At 36.5% G+C, this 19,136-nt stretch overlaps 1 protein-coding gene across 2 annotated transcripts in view; it reads right to left on the reverse strand.

Annotated features, from left to right (window-relative positions):
• Positions 1–2,574: 2,574 nt before the first annotated feature.
• PM20D2 (peptidase M20 domain containing 2) overlaps positions 2,575–19,136 on the reverse strand; it is a 28,689-nt gene continuing 12,127 nt past the window's right edge. The window contains exons 5-8 of one of the 2 annotated variants that reach the window (XR_009702943.1): positions 8,697–8,832; positions 7,542–7,649; positions 4,493–7,306; positions 2,575–2,893 (exon numbers count right to left, since the gene is read on the reverse strand). Coding sequence is in view for 1 of the 2 variants with exons in the window: in XM_061207396.1 (XP_061063379.1) it covers positions 7,152–7,306; positions 7,542–7,649; positions 8,697–8,832 (399 nt within the window). In the remaining variant the exon portion in view is untranslated. Of the gene's footprint in view, positions 7,307–7,541; positions 7,650–8,696; positions 8,833–19,136 lie in introns of both variants that reach the window. The other variant, XM_061207396.1, reaches the window with a different exon arrangement.

Consider the following 19,136-nt stretch of genomic DNA (forward strand, 5'->3'; position numbering starts at 1 on the left):
ATCCTTCACACTGTTAAAAACAAATAAACAAACGCCCCAAATAACCAAAACATCAACAACTGGTTCAACATGAAGGACATGCTTCTGAATATGCAGAAAATATATTTCTTTGGCAGTGGGAATGGATAGATCAGGCCATATATTAATAGGTAATAAATATGGTTATGACATATTGGAGTGAGGACAGAAAATAAGTTTTATTAGTCAAATTATCTGTTATCATCTTAGAATAAGAAATTTGTGCTTTGTGCGTTAATTTCTAAGCCTTTGTAGCTTTTTCCCCTTGATTTTCTAAATTCATTTTTGTCCAACCTTGGATCAATGGAACAAATATTTAGGCCAGAACTTAAAAAGTGGCAGAGAGTGGGTGGGGTAATAGCAACATCAGAAGCTGGGGAACATGGGCTAAAATCTGATTGGAGACACCTACTTTATCTATTGGAGAGATAAAAATCCAAAATAACCATGGTTGCAATCTCTTTCTGGCTGGGATTTTCTATCACAAAGTCTTCTTATATACATATTTTTTTACAAGGAAGCTTCTCTTAAGAAACACACAACCCACCTAAGTGGGTTTTGTGACTTGGGATAAATGGGCAGAAGCTAAAAGCTTTCTAAAGACAATGGGAGGGCTTCCCTGGTGGCGCAGTGGTTAAGAATCCACCTGCCAACACAGGGGACACGGGTTCAAGCCCTGGTCCGGGAGGATCCCACATGCCGTGAAGCAACTAAGCCCGTGCGCCACAACTACTGAGCCTGCACTCTAGAGCCCACGAGCCACAACTACTGAGCCCACGTGCTGCAACTACTGAACCCCTCGCGCCTACAGCCCATGCTCCACAACATGAGAAGCCACAGCAACGAGAAGCCGGCGCACCACAACGAAGAGTAGCCCCCGCTCGCCACAACCAGAGAAAGCCCACGCGCAGCAACAAAGACCCAATGCAGCCAAAATAAATAAATAAATTTATAAAAAAAATAAAAAATAAAAGAAAATAAAGACAATGGGAGGTATACCAAACAGTTGCTATGGGTAACCGCTCCATCTCTAAAGAAACATTAGGCTGAACGATAATTTAGTACCCCTCACCACTTTCAGAGATTAATGGGGCTTGGACAATAGTTTAAAACTTTAGGTTTCAACTGCATCTAAGTCTACTTCTTCAAAGGTGGCATCCTACCCCTCTATCAAGCTATAAGCAAACTTGAACTCTTTACTCACAATCAAGGGGTCCTTAGGTTCACATCAAACTCTTTAAGGTCCTCATGCACAACACATGATCCTCCTGCAGGGAATGAGTCAGATCAGATGACAAGGCATGAAGTGGTCGTGAATCCTGAATCCGTATCATTTACAGGCAGTAACAATGCTCGGACCTAGAAGGTTTGGTATTCCTTGAATAAATTAAGCTCAAGTGGGAAAACATGAAGTTTTTGAACTGCTTTCCATTCTCTTGAGCCAAACAAAATATTGTCAGGCATTAGTGACACAACAAATAGATCAAAGTTCAAACTCTCTCAGATGCAATTTATTGTTTACCCAGTGGGGCAATGTCTACTTAGTCTTTGACCTAAACGAGATTCTTGTTTATTTAAGACCTTGACCTGATATTCTTTTGTATTTTGTATTTCTGAGGTTTATATTTTAAGGCGATTGGACACTTTTGTCCACTGAACCAACCAAAGCTAATCTTACATTTTAATCACTGGAAAAAAAGAACAGACTTGGACTCTATTTTGAAAGCAAGTTTCAACCAAAAAACACGGACACCTGTAATTTTTCTTACGTGAGGCACTTATTCTTTAGCCATTGTTAAGAATCTAAAAACCTGCTCTACTGCATTTGAGTTATTACTTGGAATTACTTTGTATTGAAGTTGAAAAAAAATTTTTAAAGAAAACTCAATACTGTAATTATGTACCTACCTCTTACCATGTAAAACTTGCATTGGCATTTTTCAGCATCTGAGACTAGTAAAACATTTATTTTTAAACAAAAGAACTTAATTGTTCTTTTAAAATTCTCATATAAATAATACGACGTTCAAAGTTTAAAAGCAAAAACATCTGTAATACTGATGCATAAGAGAATATAATATATCACATTGTATTTGGGTAACTGTTCTTTATCTTCATATATTTTTAAAACTCCCTAATTATGTTGAAAAAAACCCCAAGACCGTTGCTATTTGATAAACATATTTATTAACATTTTAGATTTTTTCATACATACTTTAATATGTATGTATTAACATATTTCAAAAATGACTATGATCTGATGGTAGTAGAGACTGATTGCTTACTTGAAAAAATTATTTCATACATGCCAAAATGCACTATCCTCAACTATTTAATTGGTTTGTAAAATGCTTGAAGTATGTAAAAAAAATAAAGATGTAGTTTTTCATACCTTACAGACTTATAAAGAGTTGCTAGCTGGCACAAAGACAATTAATTTATTTTACAATGAAAATTTACTTTGATAGTTTGAAGGCTAGCGCTATGTAGGACATTTTCCAGAAGACCAGAGATACTTCAGATAAAAAGAAATGTATAAAACACAGCTATCAGAAATGGTTTTTTAAAAAGAATATATTATAAAATAAGACAATCACTTTTTAAGAAAAGACTTTTCATATCGATTTCTTCTATTCAAACAGACTGACATGACTCAGGTATTTTTAAGTGTTTCAGAAACACTTCCTCAAAAATTTCCAAGACAGCAGCCTTCAGATGTTCCCTCAATCCCAGTGTTGCTTAAATGAAGCAAATCTTATGAGAACTTACCACCAACCACAAGTTTTTTTGGAGCATGGACCATATCTTACTCTTTGCCTTACCCCCAGTGCTTAGGAGTAGGCTCTCCTCGACAAATGTTCACTGAACTCCATTGCTGAAATTATAACAGCAAAAATATCAACACAACTCATCAATAAACAGTCCTTTGGAGGATTGTGGGAAATCAAAACACTTTCAGTTTATACAAGTATCCATAAACACATGAAAATGTTCTAGTTTATCCTAAATGCCCCAGCCCTTATGAGTACTACAGGAAGAAGCAATTAAAAGGGAAAAATTTCCTGAGTAGTTCATAAACTGGGGGTAGTTTTTAAAACTGAATAGCAGTCTGAGAATTTTAAGAGGCAAGCTAAATATTAGCTATACTCAGTCTTATTATATAGTATATAGCAACTTAGTAATTAGTAGTACCACATAATTGTTTTATACAGGTCCCATATTCAGTCAGGCCTGCTTTTAAAATTAAGTCACAAAAGAGAAAACACTTTCAATCTGTAATTAAATTTAAACCATTAATTTGAATTATACTTTTAAGGTCTATTAATTTAACAAAGATAGCCAAAAGTTGCTATTTGAGGAAAAGGCCTTCCATTCAGGCTGTGAACAGTGAAAGTTATTAAAAAAAAAAAAAAAAAGAAAAAAAAAGTCATGCAATAAAAGCATTTTCCATAAAAACAAAGATACCTCAAGCAGGTCCACCTATATCTCTAGTTTAGGTCGGAAACTAATTCAATATTTTAAAAATTATACTATTTTAAACTTTACATGAACTCAGCTTCTTGGCCTGTTTTTTTCCAGATGAGTCAGGTTTTAGTGTACTTGAAGGAAATTAAGCATGTTGAGAAGACAATGGCTTCAAAGAACATACAATCTAGTGGAGGAATAACACAGTCACTGAATCCAAGTGACAGTAAAGTGTCATCATTCAAATTAATTCTGGGAGAAAAACTTAGCTGCCCCCTTCCTCAAAATCAAGACACAAAATTTTGAAAAAGTCCTATTCATGTGTCAACCTCCTAAAAATAAATTTTCGTCTTTTAAATATAAAGAGCTATATATAACCCTTTTTATCTAAAAGTGACACTGTTCTCCTGTAATCGAGTGCTTCCCCATTTATCTTCCAAAATCTTTGGAGACTTAATCCAAAATATGAGGACTAATCAATAATGATAATTTAAGCTAAGTATAAATGTTTATGAAAATTTAGCACATTCCAAACATGCCATTGAAGTATGAGGATAAAGAAAGAACTTAGTTCCAAAAGGAAAAACTACCATTACAAATGAAGTAGTCTCCCGAATTCAAATGGCATAGTGAAGATTAGCTACAGTTGTTCCTCTGGACAGATTTTTGACTCAGCAGTTATTTATGTTATTTATTTACAATTTTTAGTGTAATATGGCTCAGTTAATTCACTGATATATAAAAAGTAAAAAGGGATTTAAAAAGTCTGAATTATATTAAATAACTTAAAGTAAAATAATGTAAAATGTCAAGGTGAGATCTGGGGAAAAAAATATATACTTCTAGATAGACTCTGGAGCATCTCAACCTCTTTTCTGACATGATAAATCCAGGACATATTCCAATGGGTAATCCCATATGTTGACCAAGTTTTTTAAATGTTGAAAGGAAAACAAAATCTTACAGAAACTCAGAAGGGACACAAATCTTAGCGGTATGTCAACATTACCTCCTCCGACTGCGTTGTGGCGGATAGCACTGGTACAGACTGTACCTCTCCCCTGCACATCAGCAGCAACTCGACACCTTGCTCTCTCATGCAGGATGCTTATCATAACACAAGTGAATTGGCAACAACAGAATTCTAACCTGACATTTTCTCTAATTCGTTTTTAAAAAGTAAATTCATCACAAATACTTTGTATGAGTAACAATTAACTTGTGACAGTTCACAAAAGACAGGAGAATATCAGTGGGTCAGGACACCAGTTAACAATCACTGTTCTAGAATTTTAGCGAGGCTTTAGAAAATAAAACCACATTCCTTAGAATGCAGGATTTATATAAGGAATTTGAAGCTTGTAGTTGAGAAATGTATTAAATTGATAATTAGGAAACTAATTCTGTTTTTATAAACCAGAGGTCTTGGACATATCCAATTCTCAGCGTGAAGCCTTTGTTGATCCCTCTTCTGTTTGTAAAATACATACCAACCATGCCTGTTTGAGGTTATAAATAATCAAAGAGTGTCATGGAGGATCATGTTCTAAAAGCTGATGTGAAGGGTTAGAAGAGCGGCTTGCATAGAGGACAGACAGCCTTAAGGCAGCAGGGTAGCTGTATCCCAGAACAAAGTAAATGCTAAAAGAAAGCAAACTTCAAAAGAGCCAGAACCCTCAATGAGGAGAAACCACTGATGCATTACGATGGTCAACACAGAGCACTGCTGTCTAAATCCCTTTCTTAATGTTTTCAATTCAGAGGCTTCAAGTTTTCTTCTAGGAGAAGATCTGATTATATGATGTAGTCAAAGAGAAACAGTTTTTATTTTACTGTTACATAGGATGGGCTGGCAAACTTTATCTTACAAAGGGCCAGATTGTAAATATTTTAGGTTTTGCAGGTCACACGATCTGGTCTCTGATGCTTTATTTTTTTCTACAACCCTTTCAAAATGTACAGACCATTTCCAGCATGCTAGCCATACAGAATCAGGCTGCTTGCCAAATCAGGCCGCAGTCTGCAGACCTCTGATATGGAAGAAAAGCAATTCTCAACTACTAACTCTCCACCCAAATTCCCTTCTCCTTGTTTCAACTTTAAATAATTTCAGATAGAATAGGAATTAGAGGTTTAAAGGACTGTAAGGATGAGGGATCTAATCTAACTTTCCAAATGAGGAGCCTAAGGCAGAGAGCACCCAAGTGACTTGCTTACAGCAGAGAGGCCAAATGCTCACTTTTCCCTCCTTCCCCTTCCATCTCTGGAATGCTTACACTCAAATTTGAGGACTCCCTTTAAAATAAAGTCTACTGGACCTTTACTATACTCACAGCTTAAAATATTTGTTTGGGCTTCCCTGGTGGCGCAGTGGTTGAGAATCTGCCTGCCAATGCAGGGGACACAGGTTCGAGCCCTGGTCTGGGAAGATCCCACATGCCACGGAGCAACTGGGCCCGTGAGCCACAATAACTGAGCCTGCGCGTCTGGAACCTGTGCTCCACAACAAGAGAGCCGCGGTAGTGAGAGGCCCGCGCGCTGCGATGAAGAGTGGCCCCCACTTGCCACAACTAGAGAAAGCCCTCGCACAAAAACGAAGACCCAACACAGCCATAAAAAAAAAAATCATTGGCCTTTAAAAAAAAAAAAAATTTGTTTTACCGGATACTTGTTTCACATTCTTTTATCATGTTCGAGAAAGTCACACCAGGAAAAACTTACAATACTTTTTAGTTTATATTGAGCTAGCATGGGGCTTAAGGAGGCTTAGAATTCTGTCCCCTAAATTTAATAAACTACTGAGTTTACTCAAGCTGGACAGGCTAGCTTCTGAGAAGAAACCTGAATAGGGCTGCTAGGTAGAGGGGATCAGTTATATGGCATTAACATTCAAGATATGCAAACATCACTCCTCTAATTAAATTCCTCTGGAACACATGGGGCTACCAAGCAAACACCTTACAGGAAGAGTCTAATCCTATCCATTTACCATTTTTTCTATTACTGAAATATGGAATGAGGAATAGCACTTTAATGCCACCTCTCAGAGTAAATTATATATAAAAAAGAACATTTTCATTTTCCTTCAAATGGTAAAACTAAAGCTTATTCTTTGTACCTGAGTTTCTAGTTGTTTCCCCATAGCATTTCTGATAAAAAGCGTACTTTTATTGTCAATGAAGAAATTCTCTAAACCAAAACAGATATAGTCAGATATTCCAGATGAACCTTCCCTAAATTTAGAACTTGAATTTTAAAACAACTTTATAGAACAATGTTACCACCCTATATCAAAAAAAATCTTTCATGTGGCAATTCTGGATATAAGGCTTGAAATCTCTTGGATCTTTCAAATACACTCACACAACATATGGATTTATAAAATGTTATCACTGATAAACCATGTGTCATCCAGGTTGTTTATGAAATGCCATTACATACCAGCCCTGAAATGTCACAATTCCATCATATACAGATTTGTGAAATTTTCACTCTAGATATGAGGCAATGTGTTTTCTCCACATCATGTCCTCACTTTTCAGGTAAGAGGAATTTGACTCCCTTAAGAATGAAAAACAAGCCATGCCCTCCTCCCTCATTAAAAAAGATTAAAGAAGAAAATCATCACTTCTTCTTCATGATCTGTGAGTAGCTCCTAAATCTTCCTTTTATTCTACTGTATTTAAAAACTCTTCTTCTTGAAGTTTCAATTTAAAGTCCTCTCTGATTCTTTCTAGCAGCTCTGGTTTAAAAATAACATCCAATGCAGTCATTGCCAGAGCTTTGGCTGTTCGCAAAGTGTAGAACTGAGCTTCTTGTGATCCTAAAAGGTAGATAAAATGAATAAAGATAACCTCATATGTATTACAAATTACTTTATTAGTTTTCTGGTTAGCTCTCAATATCTAAATTGCCTCTCCAACTGCCCACCACAATATAGTATTTCCTGAGGTGTTGTTAGGTAAAGAAGTAATAATAGGCTAAATTAAACAGTTAGAAAGGCAACTACTACTACAAAAAGAGTATATGCCAAGACATTCACTTGTAATAACACTTACCTGCAGCTTCAGTATATTGTTCTGTATGATTCAAGGCATTAGATCCAATGTAAAAATATGGATGAATCCCAGGAACCACAAAAGTAACATTTCCAAAATCAGTAGATCCTTGGAAAGGTAAGACAAGCCATGAATTTCTAATTGCTAGTCCAATGGACACTAAAGCACATTTATCTTAATCTCTATAGCACCTGACATGATTTACTACTCCTTCCTTTCCAGAAATTCTCTGCTCTTTTGGTTTCCATGACTCCACTCTCCTAACTGTCTGGCTTTCTCTGTCTCCCTCTCTAGTCACTTTCCTTCACCTGTCACCTGAGTACTGGTGATCCCTAGGGTTTCATCTCTGGGCTACTCCTCCTCCTGTGTACTTGGGCAACCTCATCAACATTGAAACCTATGGTTTCAATCACCTCTCATGTATTGACAACCCCTAAGTCTCCACCCAAACAACTTTTGGAACAGGCTACCGGACAGCTTTCCTTAGAAGTCTTGTGAATACCTCAAATTTAACAAACTAATAATTAATACCAACCCACCATACTCCAGCCTGCTCTTTCTCTTGAACTCTTATCTCACTGAATGACATCAACACCCTGTTTTTATCTCCAAGTCCCTCTGAGTCTATTTCATCAACATTTATTATTATATTTTAAGAGAGGCTTTTCTAACATGCAAACGTATTAGTAATAATGCTCTTAAAAGGAAAAAAACCTAAAATAACCTGATATGCTTATGATTATTTAAATTCTAACAACTGTTAGTTACTCCTCAGAGACTGAAAATGCCCCCATATAACTAAGTCCTTAGTAACCTGCTTACTGATGACTGGAAATGAATTAAAATTCTATTTCCCCTTTAAGTAGCTTACTTAAAAATTAGAACTAAGCAAATTTAAACACTAGAAATATTGAGAATATAAAGCAAAGAGTATGTTGGCTATTTCTAAAAACAAATCTGTTCACTTGACATTCTACATTCACTGAAGAGTGCATCAGTGTCTTTCCCCTACCCATTAAGTTTGTGAAAAATCTCATTAAAAATCACGAGCAATACCTCCCCCAACCTCCAAAGCTGTTAAACAATACCATTTAACCATGGATGGTACTTCCCTTCCTCAAATAGCATATGATATGTTTGAAAGAACTTAATCACCTGAAGGGACATTCATCATCGCATCTTCTGAAATGAAGTCTATTCCCAGCTTTTTTCCATTTTCAATATAAGCTTTCCACAGGCTCTTATTGGGAAGAACATTGTAATAATCATGTGCTCCACCTTTAATTTCTACCTAATAAAAAAATTATAAAACAAATTTTGAATTAAGAAACTTCAAATTCACTATCTAATTTTCAAACTAGCAATAGTTCTCTAACAGAAAGAGGTTTAAGAGGAGGCACCTCCCCTTCAGGATATAAACTCTCTCAAATCTTTTACCTTAAAAAAGTATGTTTTTCTGTAACGGGAGTTCCTAGGGCCCTATCTCCTTTACATTATATATGCACCAAAGCACACGAGGTCACCTACTCAGTGAGTCTCAACTTCAGTCCCTAAACAGGTTGTGGGAGAGGCCAGGAGTCTCCATTTTAGCCAGCACCCCCAAGTAATTTTGATGCATGTGGTCCCAAAACCACATACTTAAGAAACACTGTTGTAGGCTATAGCCTCTAAAAGAAAGAAATCAAGATTTACCGATTTTCAATATACAAACTGACACTGACACTGACACCACTGCCTGGTCTGAAAGGTATAACATATCCTGAGCAAGACAGAAGATTCACAATGCAGAAGGGTTGACTATGGTCCTCATTTATTAATTTCAGTGCATGAAGATACAGAAGCAGTTTATATGTGCCCAGTTAAGAGGATTTACAGATTTAGATTTGACTAAATCAAAAATGGGCAATACTCCCACAAACTAAAGATAATCCCAATAGCATTAGCAAAAACCAATTATAAAATGGCAGAGGTAATATTCTACTTTTAGCAACATCTAAGTTAGAAACAATGACAACCTAAGTAGATACTACAAGTCAGCCAAAACATAAAAAATTATTAAAAGACTATTTAAAATATAGGAGAAGAGGAGATAAGCAATCTATCTGATAAGATGTTTACGGTAACAATCATAAAGATGCTCAAAGAACTCAGAAGAATGGATGAACAGAGTGAGGAGTCAGAAGTTTTTAACAAAGAGTTAGAAAATATAAAAAAGAACCAGAGCTAAAGAATACAATAACTGAAATAAGAAATACACTAGAAGGAATCAATAGTAGATTAGACGATACAGACGAATGGACCAGCAAACTGGAAGACAGAGTAGTGAAAAGCACTCAAGCTGAAGAGAAAAAAGAAAAATGAATTTTTAAAAATGAAGACAGTTTAAGAGTCCTCTGGGACAACATCAAGAGTACTAACATTCGTATTATCAGGGTCCCAGAAGGAGAAGAGAGAGAAAAAGGAGCAGAGAACATATTTGAAGACATAATAACTGAAAACTTCCCTAACCTGGGAAAGGAAACAGACATCTAGTCCAGGAAACACAGAGAATCCCAAATAGGATCAACCCAAAGAGGATCATGCTGTCCTTAAATGGCAAAAATTAAAGATAAAGAGAGAGGGGCTTCCCTGGGGGCACAGTGGTTAAGAATCCGCCTGCCAAGGCAGGGGACATGGGTTCGAACCCTGGTCTGGGAAGATCCCACATGCTGCAGAGCAACTAAGCCCGTGCGCCACAACTACTGAGCCTGAGCTCTAGAGTCTGCGAGCCACAACTACTGAGCCTTTGCACCACAACTACTGAAGCCCACGTGCCTAGAGCCAGTGCTCCGCAACAAGAGAAGCCACCGCAATGAGAAGCCTGCACACCTCAACGAAGAGTAGCCCCCGCTCACCACAACTAGAGAAAGCCCGCGCACAGCAACGAAGACCCAACACAGCCAAAAATAAATTAATTAAATAAATAAATTTTTAAAAAATTTAAAAGATGAAGAGAGAATATAAAAAGCAGAAAGAAGAAAGCAACAAGTTCCATACAAAGGAGTTCCCATAAGGTTATCAGCTGACTTTTCAGCAAAAGCTCTGCAGGCCAGAAGGGAATAGCACAATATATCAATCCTTAAAGTGATGGAAGGGAAAAACCTACAACCAAGAATACTCTACCTGACAACGCTTTCATTCAGATTTGAAGGAGAGATCAAAAGTTTTACAGACAAGCAAAAGTTAAGAGTTCAGCATCATAAAACCAGTTTTACGAGAAATGTTAAAAGGACTTCTTGCCACACAACTAGAAATATGAAAATTACAAAAGGAAAAATCACACTGCTAAAGGTAAATACACAGTAAAGGTAGTATCAATAGATCAACCACTTATAAAGCTAATAGGAAGGATGTAGATATATATCTATATCTATAATAAGGAGTTAAGGGATACACAGAAAAAAAGGCTGTAAAATATGATATCAAAAACAGTAAAGGTGAGGGGAAGGAATAAAAAAACAGGGTTGTTAAAATGCATTCGAACTTAAGAGATCAGTAACTTAAAATAACCACAAATGTATATATATTGCTATTTATAAACCTCATGGAAACCACAAACCAAAAGTCTATAATAGATACATATACAAAAAAAAAGAGAGAAGAATCCAAATATGGGGAATTCCCTGGTGGTCCAGTGGTTAGGACTCATCGCTTTCACTGCCGGGACCCAGGTTCAATCCCTGGTCAGGGAACTAAGATCCTGCAAGCCACATGGCATGGCTGGAAGAAAAAAAAAAAGGACACAGAGTGGTTGAATGGATACAAAAACAAGACCCATATATATGTTGCCTACAAGAGACTCATTTCAGATCTAAAGACACAGACAGACTGAAAGTGAAGGGATGGAAAAAGGCATTTCCATGCAAATGGAAATGAAAAGAAAGCCAGGATAGCAATACTTACATCAGACAAAACAGACTTTAAAACAAGACTATAACAAGAGACAAGGACATTACATAATGATCAAGAGGTCAATCCAACAAGAAGATATAACATTCATAAATATATATGCACCCAACATATGGAACACCAAAATACATAAAGCAAATATTAGCTAACATATAGGGAGAAACTGACTGTAACACACTAACACCCTACTTACATCAAGGAATAGATCATCCAAACAGAAAACCAACAAGGAAACACTGGCCTTAGGTGACACATTAAGGCCAGATGGACTTGTTGATATATATAGAACATTTCATCCAAAAGCAGCAGAATACACATTCTTTTCAAGGATACATACAACATTCTCCAGGACAGGTAACATGCTAGACCACATAACAAGTCTCAGTAAATTTAAGAAGACTGAAATCATATGAAGCATCTTTTCTGACCACAACATATGAGACTAGAAATCAACTACAAGAAAAAAACTGCAAAAATCACAGATGTGAGGAAGCTAAACAATATGCTCCTAAACAACCAATGGGTCACTAAATAAGTCAAAGAGGAAATAAACATACCTGGAGACAAATGAAAATGGAAACACAACAATGCAAAATCCACGAGATGCAGCAAAAGCTGTTCTGAGAGAGAAGTTTATAGCAATACAAGCTTACCTCAGGAAACAAGAAAAATCTCAAATAAACAATCTAACCTTACACCTAAAGGAACTAGAAAAGAACAACAAACAAGAAGCATGAAAAACTACAATCCTGCAGCCTGTGGAACAAAAACCACATTCACAGAAAGACAGACAAGATGAAAAGGCAGAGGGCTATATACCAGATGAAGGAACAAGATAAAACCCCAGAAAAACAACTAAATGAAGTGGAGATAGGCAACCTTCCAGAAAAAGAATTCAGAATAATGATAGTGAAGATGATCCAGGACCTCGGAATAAGAATGGAGGCAAAGATCGAGAAGATGCAAGAAATGTTTAACAAAGACCTAGAAGAATTAAAGAACAAACAAACAGAGATGAACAATACAATAACTGAAATGAAAACTACACTAGAAGGAATCAATAGCAGAATAACTGAGGCAGAAGAACGGATAAGTGACCTGGAAGACAGAATGGTGGAATTCACTGCCGCGGAACAGACTAAAGAAAAAAGAATGAAAAGAAATGAAGACAGCCTAAGAGACCTCTGGGACATTAAATGTAACAACATTTGTATTATAGGGGTCCCAGAAGGAGAAGAGAGAGAGAAAGGACCAGAGAAAATATTTGGAGAGATTATAGTCGAAAACTTCCCTAACATGGGAAAGGAAATAGCCACCCAAGTCCAGGAAGCACAGAGTCCCATACAGGATAAACCCAAGGAGAAACATGCCAAGACACATAGTAATCAAACTGGCAAAAATTAAAGACAAAGAAAAATTATTGAAAGCAGCAAGGGAAAAATGACAAATAACACAAGGGAACTCCCATAAGGTTAACAGCTGATTTCTCAGCAGAAACTCTACAAGCCTGAAGGGAGTGGCATGATATACTTAAAGTGATGAAAAGGAAGAACCTACAACCAAGATTACTCTACCCAGCAAGGATCTCATTCAGATTCGATGGAGAAATCAAAAGCTTTACAGACAAGCAAAAGTGAAGAGAATTCAGCACCACCAAACCAGCTCTACAACAAATGCTAAAGGAACTTCTCTAAGTGGGAAACACAAGAGAAGAAAAGGACCTACAAAAACAAACCCAAAACAATTAAGAAAATGGTCATAGGAACATACATATCGATAATTACCTTAAACGTGAATGGATTAAATGCTCCAACCAAAAGACACAGGCTTGCTGAATGGATACAAAAACAAGACCCATATATATGCTGTCTACAAGAGACCCACTTCAGACCTAGGGACACATACAGACTGAAAGTGAGGGCATGGAAAAAGATATTCCATGCAAATGGAAATCAAAAGAAAGCTGGAGTAGCAACACTCATATCAGATAAACTAGACGTTAAAATAAAGAATGTTACAAGAGACAAGGAAGGACACTACATAATGATCAAGGGATCAATCCAAAAAAAAGATATAACAATTATAAATATGTACGCACCCAACATAGGAGCACCTCAATACATAAGGCAACTGCTAACAGCTATAAAAGAGGAAATCGACAGTAACACAATAATAGTGGGGGACTTTAACACCTCACTCACACCAATGGACAGATCATCCAAACAGAAAATTAGTAAGGAAATGGAAGCTGTAAATGACACAATAGACCAGATAGATTTAATTGATATTTATAGGACATTCCATCCAAAAACAGCAGATTACACTTTCTTCTCAAGTGCGCACGGAACATTCTTCAGGATAGATCACATCTTGGGTCACAAATCAAGCCTCAGTAAATTTAAGAAAATTGAAATCATATCAAGCATCTTTTCTGACCACAACGCTATGAGATTAGAAATGAATTACAGGGAAAAAAACGTGAAAAGCACAAACACATGGAGGCTAAACAATACGTTACTAAATAACCAAGAGATCACTGAAGAAATCAAAGAGGAAATCAAAAAATACCTAGAGACAAATGACAATGAAAACACGACGATCCAAAACCTATGGGATGCAGCAAAAGCAGTTCTAAGAGGGAAGTTTATAGCTATACAAGCCTACCTAAAGAAACAAGAAAAATCTCAAGTAAACAATCTAACCTTACACCTAAAGGAACTAGAGAAAGAAGAACAAACAAAACCCAAAGTTAGCAGAAGGAAAGAAATCATAAAGATCAGAGCAGAAATAAATGAAATAGAAACAAAGAAAACAATAGCAAAGATCAATAAAACTAAAAGCTGGTTCTTTGAGAAGATAAACAAAATTGATAAGCCATTAGCCAGACTCATCAAGAAAAAGAGGGAGAGGACTCAAATCAATAAAATTAGAAATGAAAAAGGAGAAGTTACAACAGACACCGCAGAAATACAAAGCATCCTAAGAGACTACTACAAGCAACTCTATGCCAATAAAATGGACAACCTGGAAGAAATGGACAAATTCTTAGAAAGGTATAACCTTCCAAGACTGAACCAGGGAGAAACAGAAAATATGAACAGACCAATCACAAGTAATGAAATTGAAACTGTGATTAAAAATCTTCCAACAAACAAAAGTCCAGGACCAGATGGCTTCACAGGTGAATTCTATCAAACATTTAGAGAAGAGCTAACACCTATCCTTCTCAAACTCTTCCAAAAAATTGTAGAGGAAGGAACACTCCCAAACTCATTCTATGAGGCCACCATCACCCTGATACCAAAACCAGACAAAGATACTACAAAAAAAGAAAATTACAGACCAAAACCACTGATGAATATAGATGCAAAACTCCTCAACAAAATACTAGCAAACAGAATCCAACAACACATTAAAAGGATCATACACCACGATCAAGTGGGATTTATCCCAGGGATGCAAGGATTCTTCAATATACGCAAATCAATGTGATACACCATATTAACAAATTGAAGAATAAAAACCATATGATCATCTCAATAGATGCAGAAAAAGCTTTTGACAAAATTCAACAGCCATTTATGATAAAAACTCTCCAGAAAGTGGGCACAGAGGGAACCTACCTCAACATAATAAAGGACATATACGACAAACCCACAGCAAACATCATTCTCAATGGTGAAAAACTGAAAGCATTTCCTCTAAGATCAGGAATGAGACAAGGATGTCCACTCTCACCACTATTATTCAACATAGTTTTGGAAGTTCTAGCCACGGCAATCAGAGAAGAAAAAGAAATAAAAGGAATACAAATTGGAAAAGAAGAAGTAAAACTGTCACTGCTTGCAGATGACATGATACTACACATAGAGAATCCTAAAAATGCCACCAGAAAACTACTAGAGCTGATCAATGAATTTGGTAAAGTTGCAGGATACAAAATTAATGCACAGAAATCTCTTGCATTCCTATACGCTAATGATGAAAAATCTGAAAGAGAAATTATGGAAACACTCCCATTTACCATTGCAACAAAAAGAATAAAATACCTAGGAATAAACCTACCTAGGGAGACAAAAGACCTGTATGCAGAAAACTATAAGACACTGATGAAAGAAATTAAAGATGATACCAACAGATGGAGAGATATACCATGTTCTTGGATTGGAATAATCAATATTGTGAAAATGACTATACTACCCAAAGCAATCTACAGATTCAATGCAATCCCTATCAAATTACCAATGGCATTTTTTATGGAACTAGAACAAATCATCTTAAAATTTGTATGGAGACACAAAAGATCCCGAATAGCCAAAGCAGTCTTGAGGGAAAAAAACGGAGATGGAGGAATCAGACTCCCTGACTTCAGACTATACTACAAAGCTACAGTAATCAAGACAATATGGTACTGGCACAAAAACAGAAACATAGATCAATGGAACAAGATAGAAAGCCCAAAGATAAACCCACGCACCTATGGTCAACTAATCTATGACAAAGGAGGCAAAGATATACAATGGAGAAAAGACAGTCTCGTCAATAAGTGGTGCTGGGAAAACTGGACAGCTACATGTAAAAGAATGAAATTAGAACATTCCCTAACACCATACACAAAAATAAACTGAAAATGGATTCGAGACCTAAATGTAAGACTGGACACTATAAAACTCTTAGAGGAAAACATAGGAAGAACACTCTTTGACATAAATCACAGCAAAATCTTTTTTGATCCACCTCGTAGAGTAATGGAAATAAAAACAAAAATAAACAAATGGGACATAATGAAACTTCAAAGCTTTTGCACAGCAAAGGAAACCATAAACAAGATGAAAAGACAACCCTCAGAATGGGAGAAAATATTTGCAAATGAATCAACGGACAAAGGATTAATCTCCAAAATATATAAACAGCTCATGCAGCTCAATATTAAAGAAACAAACAACCCAATCCAAAAATGGGCAGAAGACCTAAATAGACATTTCTCCAAAGAAGACATACAGATGGCCAAGAAGCACATGAAAAGATGCTCAACATCACTAATTATTAGAGAAATGCAAATCAAAACTACAATAAGGTATCACCTCACACCAGTTAGAATGGGCATCATCAGAAAACCTATAAACAACAAATGCTGGAGAGGGTGTGGAGAAAAGGGAACCCTCTTGCACTGTTGGTGGGAATGTAAATTGATACAGCCACTATGGAGAACAATATGGAGGTTCCTTAAAAAACTAAAAATAGAATTACCATATGATCCAGCAATCCCACTACTGGGCATATACCCAGAGAAAACCATAATTCAAAAAGACACATGCACCCCAATGTTCATTGCAGCACTATTTACAATAGCCAGGTCATGGAAGCAACCTAAATGCCCATCGACAGATGAATGGATAAAGAAGTTGTGGTACATATATACAATGGAATATTACTCAGCCATAAAAAGAAACGAAACTGAGTCATTTGTTGAGACGTGGATGGATCTAGAGACTGTCATACAGAGTGAAGTAAGTCAGAAAGAGAAAAACAAATATCGTATATTAACGCATGTATGTGGAACCTAGAAAAATGGTACAGATGAACCGGTTTGCAGGGCAGAAGTTGAGACACAGATGTAGAGAACAAACATATGGACACCAAGCGGGGACAACTGTGGTGGGGTGGGGATGGTGGTGTGCTGAATTGGGCGTTTGGGATTGACATGTATACACTGATGTGTATAAAATTGATGACTGATTTAAAAAAAAAAAAAAAAAAGAACCTGCTGTATAAAAAAAAAAATTAAATTAAATTTAAAAAAAAACAACAAACAAAACCTGAAGTTAGTAGAAGGAAAGAAATCATAAAGATCAGAGCAGAAATAAATGAAATAGAACCTAAAAAAAACAACAGAAAATATAGAAACTAAGAGCTGGTTCTTTGAAAAGATAAACAAAATTGACAAAACTTTAGCCAGACTCATCAAGAAAAAAAGAGAGGGCCCAAATCACTAAAATCAGAAATGAAAAAGGAAAAGTTACAAATGACACCACAGAAAAACAAAAGGATCCCAACAGATTACTATGAACAATTATACGCCAGTAAAGTGGACAACCTAGAAGAAATAAACAGATTCCTAGAAATGTACCATCTCCCAAGACTGAAACAGGAAGAAATAGAAAATATGAACAGTCCAATTACCAGTAATGAAATTCATGAAATGAATCAGTAATAAAAAGAAACTTCTAATAAACAGAAGTCCAGGATCACGTGACTTCACAAGTGAATTCTACCAAACAATTTAGAAAAGAGTTAATACCTATCCTCAAACTATTCCAAAAAGTTGCAGGGAAGGAACACTTCCAAACTCATTCTATAAAGCCAGTATCACTTTGACACCAAAACAAGACAAAGATGTCACAAAAAATGAAATTACGGGACAGTATCACTGATAACATAGATGCAAAAATCCTCAACAAAATATTAGCAAACTGAATTCAACAATACATTAAAACGATTATATACTACGATCAAGTGCAATTTATCCCAGGGATGCAACAAGAATGGTTCAATATCCACAAATTAATCAATGTGATACACCACATTAATAAACTGAAGAATAAAAATCATATGATCATTTCAGTAGATGCAGAAAAAGCTTTTGACAAAATTCAACATCCCTTTATGATAAAAACTCTCGGGGACTTCCCTGGTGGCGCAGTGGTTAGGAATCCACCTGCCAATGCAGGGGACACGGGTTCAAGCCCTGGTCCTGGAAGATCCCACATGCCGCGGAGCAACTAAGCCCGTGCACCACAACTACCGAGCCTGTGCTCTAGAGCCCGCAAGCCACAACTACTGAGCCCACATGCCACAAATACTGAGCCCGTGCACCACAACTACTGAAGCCCGCGTGCCTAGAGCCCGTGCTCTGCAATGACAGAAGCCACCGCAATGAGAAGCCCACACACCATGGCCAAGAGTGGCTCCCGCTCACCGCAACTGGAGAAAGCCTGCACGCAGCAACGAAGAATTAAATAAATAAATTAAAACAAACAAACAAACAAACAAAAATCTCTCCACAAAGGAGGTGTAGAGGGAAAATACCTCAATAACAAAAGTCAAACAGAAATATAGATCAATGAACAGGATAGAGAGCCCAGAGATAAACCCACACACCTAATTATGGTCACCTAATCTATGAGAAAGGAAGCAAAAATATACAACGGAGAAAAGACAGTCTTTCAATAAATGGTGCTGGGAAAACTGGACAGCTACATGTAAAAGAATGAAATTAGAACACTCCGTAACACCATACACAAAAATAAACTCAAAATGGATTAAAGACCTAAATGTAAGGCCAGACACTCTTAGAGGAAACATAGGCAGAACACTCTTTGACATAAATTGCAGCAAAGTCTTTTTTGACCCACCTCCTACAGTAACGAAAATAAAACCAAAAATAAACAAACGGGACCTAATTAAACTTAAAAGCTTTTGCAAAGCAAAGGAAACCATAAACAAAATGAAAAGACAACACTCAGACTGGGAGAAAATATTTGCAAATGAAGTAACTGACAAGAGATTAATCTCCAAAATATACAAACAGTTCATGCAGCTCAATATCAAAAAAAAAAAAAAAACAATCAAAAAATGGGTGGACGA

Source organism: Eubalaena glacialis, chromosome 12 (genome assembly GCF_028564815.1).
Source record: "Eubalaena glacialis isolate mEubGla1 chromosome 12, mEubGla1.1.hap2.+ XY, whole genome shotgun sequence".
Taxonomy (NCBI): domain Eukaryota; kingdom Metazoa; phylum Chordata; class Mammalia; order Artiodactyla; family Balaenidae; genus Eubalaena; species Eubalaena glacialis.